The sequence below is a fragment of the Fundulus heteroclitus genome, chromosome 11 (assembly GCF_011125445.2).
Source record: "Fundulus heteroclitus isolate FHET01 chromosome 11, MU-UCD_Fhet_4.1, whole genome shotgun sequence".
Classification (NCBI taxonomy): domain Eukaryota; kingdom Metazoa; phylum Chordata; class Actinopteri; order Cyprinodontiformes; family Fundulidae; genus Fundulus; species Fundulus heteroclitus.
The window spans coordinates 17,841,531-17,854,342 of NC_046371.1; the positions used below are offsets into that span (position 1 = coordinate 17,841,531).

The 12,812-nt window shown below is 41.5% G+C and overlaps 1 protein-coding gene across 4 annotated transcripts in view; it reads left to right on the top strand.

The window, feature by feature from the left end:
* Positions 1 to 12,812, top strand: part of fryb (furry homolog b (Drosophila)) — a 69,512-nt gene that overhangs the window by 52,515 nt on the left and 4,185 nt on the right. For 2 of the 4 annotated variants that reach the window (XM_036142997.1, XM_036142999.1), the window contains exons 46-65: positions 289 to 487; positions 579 to 803; positions 1,040 to 1,238; positions 2,252 to 2,349; positions 3,227 to 3,397; positions 3,635 to 3,775; positions 3,880 to 4,065; positions 4,831 to 4,995; positions 5,986 to 6,060; positions 6,204 to 6,374; positions 6,569 to 6,577; positions 7,652 to 7,846; positions 7,935 to 8,072; positions 8,154 to 8,353; positions 9,075 to 9,279; positions 10,291 to 10,440; positions 10,544 to 10,642; positions 10,726 to 10,809; positions 11,060 to 11,077; positions 11,257 to 11,367. In XM_036142997.1, the coding sequence (XP_035998890.1) occupies positions 289 to 487; positions 579 to 803; positions 1,040 to 1,238; positions 2,252 to 2,349; positions 3,227 to 3,397; positions 3,635 to 3,775; positions 3,880 to 4,065; positions 4,831 to 4,995; positions 5,986 to 6,060; positions 6,204 to 6,374; positions 6,569 to 6,577; positions 7,652 to 7,846; positions 7,935 to 8,072; positions 8,154 to 8,353; positions 9,075 to 9,279; positions 10,291 to 10,440; positions 10,544 to 10,642; positions 10,726 to 10,809; positions 11,060 to 11,077; positions 11,257 to 11,367 (2,839 nt within the window). The remainder of the gene's footprint in view (positions 1 to 288; positions 488 to 578; positions 804 to 1,039; positions 1,239 to 2,251; positions 2,350 to 3,226; positions 3,398 to 3,634; positions 3,776 to 3,879; positions 4,066 to 4,830; positions 4,996 to 5,985; positions 6,061 to 6,203; positions 6,375 to 6,568; positions 6,578 to 7,651; positions 7,847 to 7,934; positions 8,073 to 8,153; positions 8,354 to 9,074; positions 9,280 to 10,290; positions 10,441 to 10,543; positions 10,643 to 10,725; positions 10,810 to 11,059; positions 11,078 to 11,256; positions 11,368 to 12,812) is intronic. The other 2 variants (XM_036143000.1, XM_036143001.1) reach the window with 2 other exon arrangements.

The following is a 12,812-nucleotide window of genomic DNA, read 5'->3' on the forward strand; positions in this document are numbered from 1 at the left end:
GGGAGAGAACACAAATGTGCATCACACTTATCAGATTTATTTTTCTTCCGCTTAACCGTTATCTTCTACTTTGTGGTGGTCTATCAGATGAAATGCCAATAAGATGCATTGATTTATTTTTTACATTTACATAAGTAAGTATCTACGATGAACAATATGATTTAAAAACAATTAGGCAGTTAAGCTTTTACAAAAAACGTTCTGTCTTTCTCAGAGAGGTTAAATGCAGACGCGCCTAAGTAGCCTTTTCTTGCATGGTGGTTTGTTTACATGGTGGTTTGTTTACAGGACGTCCTCGCCAGACTTTGTGACTAGTGACAAACTGATGAACAGGAAGAGCACCGGCCAGCTGAACTTCCCTGGCCCCGGGTTTGCTGGGCTCTCCTCGCAACGCCACCAGCGTTCCTATTCGGTCCCCAAGAAGTTTGGCGAGTGCGGTAACCTGTCGAGCGATCCTCCCCGCAGTGCAACCTTGGATCGTATACAGGCAAGAAACGCAGCGTTTCGATCCGTCCCTCAACAACCTGCAAAGTATGTAGCGCGCCATCCTAACCCTAGAGTGCATTTTCGATTAACAGGCTTGCAACAGTCACGGCCTGTTGTCCCGAGTGGCGAGAACCCCGGGGTCCTGCACGTCGTCGACCAACCGCATTGATCCCAGCGCACTGTCCGATCCTTCCCACGTTTCCCATCCCTCGTCGATACTGGCCACGGTCTTCTGGGTGGCTGTGTCCCTCATGGAGTCGGACTTCGAGTTTGAATACCAGATGTCTCTCCGACTCGTTCACAAGCTGCTGTCAAAGGTAGATCAGACTGATGATAAGAGCAGAGGTTATGGCAGAGTTACCGCTGAAAGCAGAAGAATGCAGCCATTTTTAATTTTTTTATGGAGATGGTCATATTCTTGATCATCCTACCAGTGAGGGGGAAAAAAAACAGTTGTAATGTATTGTGCTATGGCAGGATGGCTATAATAGCGTTAACTCTGTCTACAACCTTATTATCTGTCACTGAGCTAGGCTTTTATCTTCTCTCACAGGTGCCTCTAGACAGAGCGGAGAACCGCGAGCGGCTGGAGAAGCTCCAGGCCCAGCTGAGGTGGAGTGGGTTTTCTGGCATTCAGCAGCTTCTGTTGAAAGGTTTTACCTCCCAGACAACGTCTGACCTGACTTTGCAGCTATTCTGCCAGCTCACGCCGGTCTCCCGGGTTCCTGTTGTTGATAGCTCACAGTCTATAGGTGGGTGATGCTAATAAGCAGTTAGTTAGAGATCTACATTTGAAACCAGATCTTTACATGTACTGCATAAGATAGAAACATTCGGTAATTTTTTTCTCTCACTTTGTTGTAATAAATCAGACTAAACATGTCCTGTTCTGGGTCAGTTAAGATTGCCTAAATATTTTCTATGTTGTGAACGCCAGAACAATTAGAGATAATGTGCTCTCCTTGAATTCAGAAGTTTACATACATTAAAAAGCGGGTATCCTGCGGCAGTCCCTTCTGCGGCAAAACACCTAAAACAACAACGTTGCTCACCGTTGGGATACCGCTACGGTCATTATGCTCAAATACTTCAGTTTTAGTTTCATCAGCCCTCAGGGCAGGTCTTCAGAGATTAAGATCTTTGTTGCTGAGTGCATTTGCAGATTGTAATCTCTATTTTTAACGGGACCTATTGGAGTACAGACTCCGCGCACGACATTTTTTACTTTCTTATCAGCTTCAGCCAGCATCGTCACGAGGCCGTTTGCTTTTGTTCTGGGGGTTGATTCACACGTCACACCGACATGGGTTTGTCTCTGGGTCACAGAGCGCTTCTTCCCCCTTGAACAGCGGCATAGCACAAATTCTCACGCTGTTTCTTGCTGTGTGAAATAGTTTTAACGGAGCAACGTGGCACCTTCTTTCATCACGTATGCAAAGATGATCCAGATTTGTGGAGGTCAACCGTTATTAACCTAGATTAGAAAGCCATGGCATCATCATCTAGGCATTCCCACATTGTGTGAAGGTTTAGAAATCTTAGCGTATGTAAACTTTTGGAATTTGATGTAAGATTTCTGTCATTTAGCAAATAGGAATAATTTTGGTTATTGTAGCTGACCTAAAACAGTAACTGTTTAGTCAAATTAAATGTCAGACAGTGAGAAAATTGATAGTGTGTTTTTTTTTTATACCATGTACGCAGATATATGCTTTTAACTTATAGCGCTCTGTGAAGTGAAATCCGGCCTCTCGTATCTGTGCAGGTTTTCCCCTCAATGTGCTGTGTCTGTTGCCGCACCTCGTGCAGAACTTTAGCCATCCAACACAGTTTTGCAAGGAGAGCGCTGAGAGGATTGCACAGGTGATTTGATGTTCTGACTGCTTTTTGTTTTTTTAGCCTCTTTTAACTATGCTGCCGGTGTGCTTTTTACCTTCTAAACCAGGGGTGTCAAACATACGGCCCATACGGCCGGACAATTTAGTCCGGCTCTGTGGCTAAATGCATTATTATAAATAAATAAATAAATAAATAAATAAAATTTTCCCAGTGTCCTGTCTGGCAATGTGGCAATAAGATGCCACAAAGAGCTCATCAGATTTGACTTTCACAGGTGGACAAGATAGAAGGAAGAGAATGATAAAACAATTATTGAAAAAAACATGTACTTTGTTTAATTGAAAATATGCAGTTCCTATATTGTCCACGAGGGGCGCTGTGTTTTAATTAGCAGATGAAGCTAAATTCAAATCATTTCTTAATTTTTATCTGTTTGATGTATTTTGTCATGCAGGACAGTGTTTTTAAGTTCCAAAAAATGTGAATAAATGTTTTTCAACATTGTATAATCACTGTGATCAGTTCTTATGCATAATGCACAAGTAAATGTTTAACTAAATAAAAGTATAGTTGAAATTGCACATACTTTTCCTAAAAACGCTGAGGTTATTCATAATATATTGTGTAAAAGTGAAATTAACTTAATAGAAAAATGAACAAGTCCACATTTATTAGTTCTATTTAATCTTGCAATGAGTTTACTCGTGTGGCCCTCTTGAGATCAGATTAAGCTGTATGCGGCCCCTAAACCAAAATGAGTTTGACACCCCTGTTCTAAACAGTAAAGATCCCAGTTTTTTTATGACAAATGAGTAAAAATTGCTGGAAAAACGTCAAACGAATACACAGGGCGAGCTTACGTTAGTTCTTACATCTACTGTCTGGCTCTTCCTTTTCTCAGGTGTGTCTGGAGGAGAAGAACACAAAGCTGTCCCATCTGGCACATGTGATGACTCTTTACAAGACCAGATCCTACACTCGGGACCCTTTCTCGTGGGTCAGTGTTGTCTGCCGCTACCTCCACGAGGCGTTCTCCGATATTACGCTCAACATGGTCACCTACATGGCTGAGGTAAAAGCTGCCAAAACATGCAAACATCCCTTATGTAGCCGTATGAAGTTTGCTAATTTGTTGCTTCGTATAGTTGGAAGTTAAGTAAGTGCAAATCAGCAAAGAAAAGCAAAGAGGCCTGATCAAGAAGCTGTTTTACTTAATTCTTGTTCCTGTCCTTTTTATCAATGGACACAGAGTCACAGCTGCTTGCAGCTGCTTTTCCGTCTCTAAAATATCTGTGTCTGCATGTCTCAGCTGCTGGATAAGGGCATCCCCAGCATGCAGCTGCCTCTCCTCCAGATCATCTACTGTCTGCTCAGTCACATGGACCTGACAGCTGTGCAAGTCAAGCAGTTCAATGGCGACGTCATGAAGACGGTTGAGAAGTTTGTCCACGTAAGTGTCCAACACTCCATGCCTCTGTTCTTTCTAAGTAACAGTGTTGAATGTAAAGTTGTCCTGCTGTCTCTCTTAAACGTTTTGACGTGTCGTTTTTGTAGACGATACACTGGAAGGATGCTTTAAACGTCTTAAAGCTGGTAGTGTCGCGTTCTGCCAGTCTGGTGCATCCATCGTACATCCACACACAAGGAGATCTTTCCAACCTTGAGGTCAGCAGAGTGTGGGACGGTTCTGCCAAGGCTCTGCCGGGCAAAACCCTGGATTTCACATTTGACATCTCTGAGGTGAGGAAGAAGCCGCTCTTACGCTCTTTAGTATGCTAACAAGTTACTTCCACTTTAAGTCTTATTTCATAATATAAAGGATAGAAGACACAAACAACAGCAGAACAGATGCCATGATGTCTAAAGGCCCATTCATACCTCACGTAAAAGACGGATACGGATACGTGTGGAGTGTTTCATACGTTCTAACCGTCGATTTCGTCCGTATTTTGACACGAAAATTGGGAGCTTACGATTACGGACGAAACGGATCAATACGGAGCAATACTACCGGAAACGGTGGGGGCGCTATTGAGTTTGTAGTACAAAATGTCAACAAAATGACGAAGAAGGTTAGAATTCTGGGCTTTAAACAATGGAGAGATTCGAGGAACGACTTGCGGAGCTTGTCCGCAGCTACCCACACATATGATGTGTCGTGTCCGGGGCACAGGGACAAACAAAAAGTTTACTTACGGAGCATATACAACAAAATCACGTCTTGGACCGTCGCCATGTTTGATAAGTGACGAATCATTGGCGCCCAGCACTGCCACCTAGAGGAAATATTGGTTATTGCGCACCTCAACGGACGGAGGTATGAAGGAGTCAACGGATAGAACGTACGGACAGAAATACGGACGTGTAAGCCAAACGTAGGGTATGGATGGGCCTTTACACTGATCTTATTAACCGTTTCTGACACAAAGGTGGAAGGAAGGAGTAAATAAATATGACATTTAAACCCCTACACAACTTACAGCTGGCTCTCTGTTGCTCACTCAGACACCAGTTATCGGGCGTCGCTTTGATGGGCTCCAGGGTTCAGGGGGCAGAGAGGGGAAGGCCAGAGCTATGGCTGTAACACGAAGTACCTCCTCCACCTCTTCTGGATCAAATTCCAACACCATCCTAGTGCCGGTCAGTTGGAGGCGTCCGCAGTCATCTCAGGTAGTTTGACACCTTACAGCTGCTCTTGCAGTGTTGCGTTGTATGTTTGTGCATTTTTACATGTTTTTTAGTGTTTCTGCATGACTGCATTTCTTTCTAAGAAAAATGTTTTTTGCTAATGACAACCAATCAGTTTGTGAAGTGTGTGTATGCTGGGATCAAAAGTTTAAAATGTACAGCACCAGGCTGTGTAAGGACAGGAAGTCACCTCACCCCTGACGTCACCGGCTCACTTCACTTTTTTCACACTTACTGATCATCCTAAGATGACAATTCACTGTTCTATACATACTCTTCATGAACACATGCTGACTTACTCAGAAAATAATTCAGACCAGCCTTGTTTTGGAGCCACTTTGAGAGCTTGGCCTACTGAAATAAGTTAATCTTCTTCGGTGAAGACAGAGTGTCTGCATAGCATGTCACGTAATTAAGCTTTGCTACAATTGGGGTTATTACTGTGGTATTTGACTTGTGGTTATAGTAATTTTGCAGTGGCTGAAACCTTTATGGTTTGATGAAAAAAGTTTTTGTCTTGTCTATAAGAATATTCATAAATCAGCCTTAGCTGGAGATTAAATTGTAGGAGCTAAAGACTCAGATGCCTGGAATGAGGAAGATGGATGTTGTTCTGTTTTTCTAAAGGCACCAAACTTCACCTCTTTCTGCTTCGAACTACAATGTTTTGCCATATTTATTTTAATATAATGATATATAATATTACTTTTAATTAGATAAATGCTATAAATGTCACAGAGGCAATGTATTAAATAATATGCTCCGTTTTTTAAAATTTTAAAACTTTAAAAAAGTTGATTTTTATCTCTTCTAAACATAAAAAATAAAAGGTTTTGTGGACTGAAAATAACATGATTATAATTTTCTCAAGCAGTAAAGTACTTTGTATGAAAAACTGATGATATCTGAGGTATAATAGTATTTAATTTCCTGTTGATATTATTTTAATTATTGCAATCTTGCCTGAAACAGAAGAGAACCAGAGAGAAGCTGGTGAATGTCTTGTCTCTGTGTGGACAAGAAGTGGGACTCACCAAGAACCCATCCGTAAGTATTTACTGTATGCTCAGCGCAAAAGCGCAAAACCCTTGTTCTCTAGGTTGAGGTTTTCTTCTCTAACTTTAATGCTGATATATCCATTCTGTCTTCATTTGCTCATGATGCTGACCCTCTCTGTTCAATCTGCCCAGGTGATCTTCTCGTCCTGCGGTGACTTGGACATGATGGAGGTGCGTGAGAGCGGGGTTTCGTCGGAGGAGGGCGGCACCAGAGAGGACACTCTGGACGACACGGCCAGCGAGCAGCAGTTCAGGGTTTTCAGGGACTTTGATTTCCTGGACGTGGAGCTGGAGGACGGGGAGGTGAGAAGGATTTGATCGAATCCCATCTCCACCTTCACCTGTTCAATTTCTCTCTCCTTCCTGTTTTTTTTTTAACCCTCTTTGAGTGTTTGTCCTCCTTTAACATCAATATGTCTGAAATGTATTCCTCTGTTCCTCCTGGTCTGTCTCTCTCTCTAACTCTGTGTCTTTCTTTCTCCCCCTTCGCTGCCCAGGAGCTCCAGGTAAGTCGCCCCACACAGAGCACTTAACACGAGCTTTTATACGCGCTGTGGTGTTGCTGGCTCCCTTTCTCATGAAAATCGCTGCTTCATTTTGCTCTCACAGCTTGGTTCTACTTTGTTTTTTTGTTCTTGTGGGATAAACTCTTAAAGGTATACTATGCAACCGGGGTTGATTTTCCAGCGAGGCTCCCCCCAGAGGGCGAAAGTAAAAGTGCACTGTCGTAAAGATTCTCAGCTGTTCTGGTTTCTCCTCAAGCCAGGCTCGGTTGTTTTGAGCTTAGCAGACAGGCGAACGCAACGAAAAGTGGAAAAAACGGCAGTACAAACAATGACTAACACAGTGAAGGTATGAACATCAAGCTTCCTGCAGCGCTATCTTGGCGAGGCGGCCGCCGACGCCGCCTCGTCAAGCCGCGGCCGCCGCCACCGCCGCCTCGCCGCCTCGCCAGTTTTATTATTATTATTATTATTTTTTTTTTTTTTTTTTTATGTTGGCGAGACGCTACCGCCACCGCCTCGCCAAGCCGCCGCCGCCTCGACGCGGCCGCCGTGGTAGCGTCTCGCCAACATAAAAAAAAAAAAAAAAAATAATAATAATAATAATAAAACTCAATATGCTCAATATTTGACGTTAACACTCGGTTCTTTGTTGTTGCTTTCGCGCGTGCATATAGTGAATGGCAGGGCAAAAACACATGGAGTTCTCGCCGTAAAGCGAGACTTCTGTGGGTGCGGGCCGTGAGCTCTTGCAATTGCAAGTGCGGTATTTCCCCCACAGACCCCCAGGGCGGCCGAGAAAACCTTTGTTCAACCTGAAATGACTCATTTAATCATCCAAAACGGTATGGAACACATTAATTAACTGAAAAATTTTGCATAGTATGCCTTTAAGACCAAACGCATATTATTTTCCCATGAGTAACAGCTCATTTTGCTTTTTATGCTCATAAACGCAGCTGCTTTATTATTTCCACAAGACCTGACCAGAAAATGAGTTTTGCATTCCCTCTCTCCCCAATTTTCGCCCAACGTGTTTCTGTTGTTTTTTTTTGTGTGTGTGTGTGTTTATTTCAGGGCGAGACCGTCGACAACTTTAACTGGGGTGTGCGGCGACGGTCTCTGGACAGCACCGAGCTGGGAGACCTGTTGGAGGAGAGCCAACACTCGGGCAGCACCCCCAGTTTGGGTCACGAAGACCCCCACGACTCAGACGAGTCCTCAGAGGAGGAGGAGTCCTCAACCAGCCAGAGCCTCTCCCATTCCCAGCTTGTGTGTAGCCTCGTTTTTTTTTTATAGCAATGCACCATTTACAGTTAAAGCCTTCTAAATCTTATCCATACTTTCCTTCTCATTCCAGACTAACCCGTCTCCGTCTGAGGAAACCAACCACACCGATTCTCTGTCTACTTCCTACGACTTATCAGCCGACCCCCAGTCGTTGAACGCGACAACCCCGGGCCAGGGAGTCCTCACTGATGATCACGGTGGCCTACATGTGAGAAACATTTCAATTAGCTGTTTGAATTCAGTAGATTGTTGTGTTACTGTGATTTATTCTAATGATTTGTTTCAACAGGTGAGGCTGTGTGGTGAGGATGAGGACACCCAGGCTCAGGATGACGAACTGTCACTGAGCGCTCACGAGCTGCCTCAAGGCTCAGACTGCGGCGAGAGCTTCACTCTCGATCTGCCGGGACAACCTCAGGATCAGCTTTTGAACATCGCCCGCGGTCTCAACCCAGACTACTGCCAGCCCCCGCTGGACTTTCTGCCCAGGTGAAAAAGACCAGGAAACTGGCCTTGGTTTTTTTTTTTTTAGAGTGTTTCTTTAAATGCAACTTCTTTTTGAACAACGGTATCAATCTGCAGCCCAAGTGCCAGATTGATTCTAGTACGGGCATGACTTTTGGAAAACGTCTGGGGAAATATTACTTCAGTTTACTGAAAAGTCAATTTTATGTGTCTGCAAGCTGTTGTTTTCTCTGAGGTGCTCTGTAAATAAATGGATGTTGGTATAATTGTCTTGCGGATAAGATCGCACATATCCATGATTGATCATGCCTCCTGGACAGGGTTCCTACGCAGACTGGAGAATATATTCTCCACTCCTTTCTTTTTTTTCCCGGCTCTCAAAAAGTAATGAAACAAGAAAAAAACATCCTCTTAAATCTTCTTAAAGGCGTTATTATCAATCCATCCATTCATCCACATTTACAACCTTGAACTCTAGGTTGAGTCTGGAAAAGTAGAGACATTTGACCGATGTGTAGGAAGTGGAACCCTGTAGAAGAAATTGTGCTTTTCTTGATTTTTGTTTAGCTTGTATATTTTGCAATAGGCTCGTTTCTATTTGAAATAACAATTTTTTTCTCACTGATCTAATAGGAGTCAGCTTTGAATTAACCAAGTCACTGAGCACCTTTCATTGTTTGAACACTTCCTTACGTTTAGACGGCACCAGTTTTTGTCTCATAATGTTTTTGTTTGTTTTGTGAAGCCTACGTGATGATGTAGATGACTTGGAGGACCTTGGGTTTCCGCCTCCTCCCTCTCCTTTTTTCTCCGCCATCTTGGCAGCGTTCCAACCCGCGGTGTGCGACGACGCCGAGGAGGCGTGGCGCTGTCACGTCAGCCAGCTTGTGACAGATTCTGACGGCTCGTGCGCCGTCTACACTTTTCAAGTCTTCTCGTCGCTCTTTAAGGTGCGTCTAAGGAAGGACTGGCTGGAAAATACTCTAAAGTCGTTGCACTTTTTTAATCCTGTGTGACCTATCTCCAGCATGATTGGTGGAAATAAACCACCTTTTCTGGACAATACTGATTTCTGATCCCTTATAAGATCTGACCTGCAAATTCGGAATTTGACCAACTCTAGTATTTAAGTCTAAAACACATATTTTGATACAGGCATATCTTGTGGCAATTGTGTTGCATCCACTAAGAAATCAATGATTGAAAGATTATCCCTTTTCATTGTTTAAATCGTGCGTTAACGATTACCCGAGTTCTATTGAACTTCAAAAAGTGCGTGGAAGTACGTGTTTTCAATGAAAAATGTGAAGCATTCTTAGTTTTGATGTATTTACATCAAAACTAAGATGTATATGACTTGATGTATATGATGTATTCACATCATATATATATATATATATATATATATATATATATATATATATATATATATATATATATATATATATATATATATATATATATATATATATATATATAAAAAATCTCTCTCTCTGTCTCCCTATCTATCTATCTATCTATATACATATATAGATAGATAGATAGATAGATAGATAGATATCTATATAGATATATATATCTATATAGATATATATATATAGTTATTTAGATAGATCTATATAGATATGTGTGTGTATATATATATATATATATATATATATATATATATATAAAATCTCTCTCTCCCTATCTATCTATCTATATATAGATAGATAGATAGATAGATAGATAGATATAGATATTTAGATATATCTATATAGATATATGTGTATATATATATATCTATCTATCTATCTATCTATATATATATATATATATATATATATATATATATATATATATATATATATATATATATATATATATATATAGAGAGAGAGAGAGAGAGAGAGAGAGAGAGATTTACCTGCAGATCATCACTATATCAGAATGTTAATCTTTCAAAACTTTTTGTTTTGCAGAACATTCAGGGGAAATTTTGCACCTTGACAAATGACGTCGCCACGTATCTTGGCGAGGGATTAAGGGGAATCGGGTCAAAGTTTCTCAAGTCCTCCCAGATGCTGACGACGTGCTCAGATTGCCCGACTATCTACATCGACGCCGACACGGTGAGGGCCGTTGACGACGGAGGCTGGATCGCCACGTGCCGGGCAGCTCCAATGAGTGGATTTAACTCTCGTGTTCTCCGTCTGCTCTTCTTGTACTTTGCAGATCATGTCCTACGGTCTCCTGGAAAAGATGAAGTTCAGTGCACTGGAGCTGCAGGAGTACCTCGATACGTACAACAGCAGAGAGGAGGCTGCTGTATCGGTAACTCTGCCGCTCTCGCTGTACCTTTCCAGGATATTTCAGTGAAGATATGACAAAATAACCTGTCACTTTTCCTTTGTCAGTGGCTGAGGAACTGTAAAGACACGTTTCCTAGATGCCCTGTTGAAAACGTGGTTACCTGCCAACCTGGGGACTCGGAGGAGAAGGTACTGGCTTCTTTGCGAAACACCAACTTCTTGAACGTACCTGCGAACAGATTGTCTCGATGCCTAAACCTGTTCCTCATATTTCTCCTGCTTCTCCGCTATCTTGCCGCGCTAAGCTGTCTGCTCGACTAATTCTTTGTAGCCTGACTTTAGCCTTCATGGTGAATACAATGCTTTGCATGTGTTTGATTGACGGTGTGTCTTCCTCTCACCTCGCTCTGGTGCCCTAACACGCTCTATCGCTGTCTAGCAAATGGAGTCTCTTGCAGTAAGTTATCTCACAAGTTTCTTTACTTTACTGAAATAAGCTGCTTAACTTACTCTTCGCGAGACTATCAGCTAATTAGCCGTGTGCTTGTGTAAATCTGTGGAGAATACGTAAATGTGTTTCGATAATACAGATGGGTGTCAGTGAGCTGACTATTGTTTTCCTCACGACTATTGCAGCAACTGGAGCTCTGCCAGAGGCTCTATAAGCTGCACTTCCAGCTCCTCTTACTGTTCCAGTCCTACTGCTCGCTCATCGGTCAGGTTCACGCCATCAGCTCGGTGCCCGAGGTAAAGCACAACAAATACAGCAAACATGATAATCAGAGCACACAGCTTTTGTACTTACTTTGTAGGATTCACCTTGCACAAACCCTTTAGCTATGTAAAGCTTTTAAATCTCTGCCGTGTCTAGACAAAAGGTTTCTGTCACATCCTGTCTTCTAAGATTTGATTTACAGAGAGCCTCGCAAAGGTCGCATGTTGCCACCGTGTAAGTGCAGACCTCGATGTGTTTTGTTGGGATTTTATGCAACAGGCTAGCACAGAGTATTGTCTGGAAGAGGGCCATACAAAAAAAAAAGTCTATTCAGTTATGACTTTTTTCTCAGAATTCTGAGAAAAAAGTCAAAATTCTGAGAAAAAAGTCAAAATTCTGAGAAAAAAGTCAGAATTTTGTGGGGAAAAAAATCATAATTCTGATTTTAATCTCAGAATCCTGATTTTTTTTTCTCAGAATTCTGACTTTAATCTCAGAATTCTGAGAAAAAAAGTCAAAATTCTGAGATTAAAGTCAGAATTCTGAGAAAAAAGTCAGAATTTTGTGGGGGGAAAAAATCAAAATTCTGACTTTAATCTCAAAATCCTGATTTTTTTTCCTCCGAATTCTGAGATTAAAGTCAGAATTCTGAGAAAAAAGTCAGAATTGTGAGATTAAAGTCAATATTCTGAGAGAAAAAATCTGAATTCTGATTTTTTTCTCAGAATTCTGAGATTAAAGTCAAAAGTCTGACTTTTTCTTAGAATTCTGAGAAAAAAAGTCAGAATTTTGTGGGGAAAAAAATCATAATTCTGACTTTAATCTCAGAATCCTGATTTTTTTTTCTCAGAATTCTGACTTTAATCTCAGAATTCTGAGAAAAAAAGTCAAAATTCTGAGATTAAAGTCAGAATTCTGAGAAAAAAGTCAGAATTTTGTGGGGAAAAAAATCAAAATTCTGACTTTAATCTCAAAATCCTGATTTTTTTTTCCTCCGAATTCTGAGATTAGAGTCAGAATTCTGAGAAAAAAGTCAGAATTGTGAGATTAAAGTCAATATTCTGAGAGAAAAAATCTGAATTCTGATTTTTTTCTCAGAATTCTGAGATTAAAGTCAAAATTCTGACTTTTTCTTAGAATTCTGAGAAAAAAAGTCAGAATTGAATAGACTTTTATTTATTTATTTATTTATTTTTAATGGCCCTAATCCTCTTCCGTAGTATTGCGTAACAATGAAGTGGAATTAAAAAAAAGTCTCAAGCGAAGAAAAGCCTTGCTATGGGGACTCCGACACCCTGTTTCGCCGGCGGGACGGTGTGTTTAGGCTGATGTGCAGAGTTGGTTCTCTGCCATAAAGTAGGGTTTAGCACATACATTTTAGTCTCATCCAGCAGAGCCCCCTCTTCCACACGTTTGCTGTGTCCCCAACGTGATTTGTAGCAATGGCTTCCTTTCAACGGTGGCTTTCCTCTTGTCA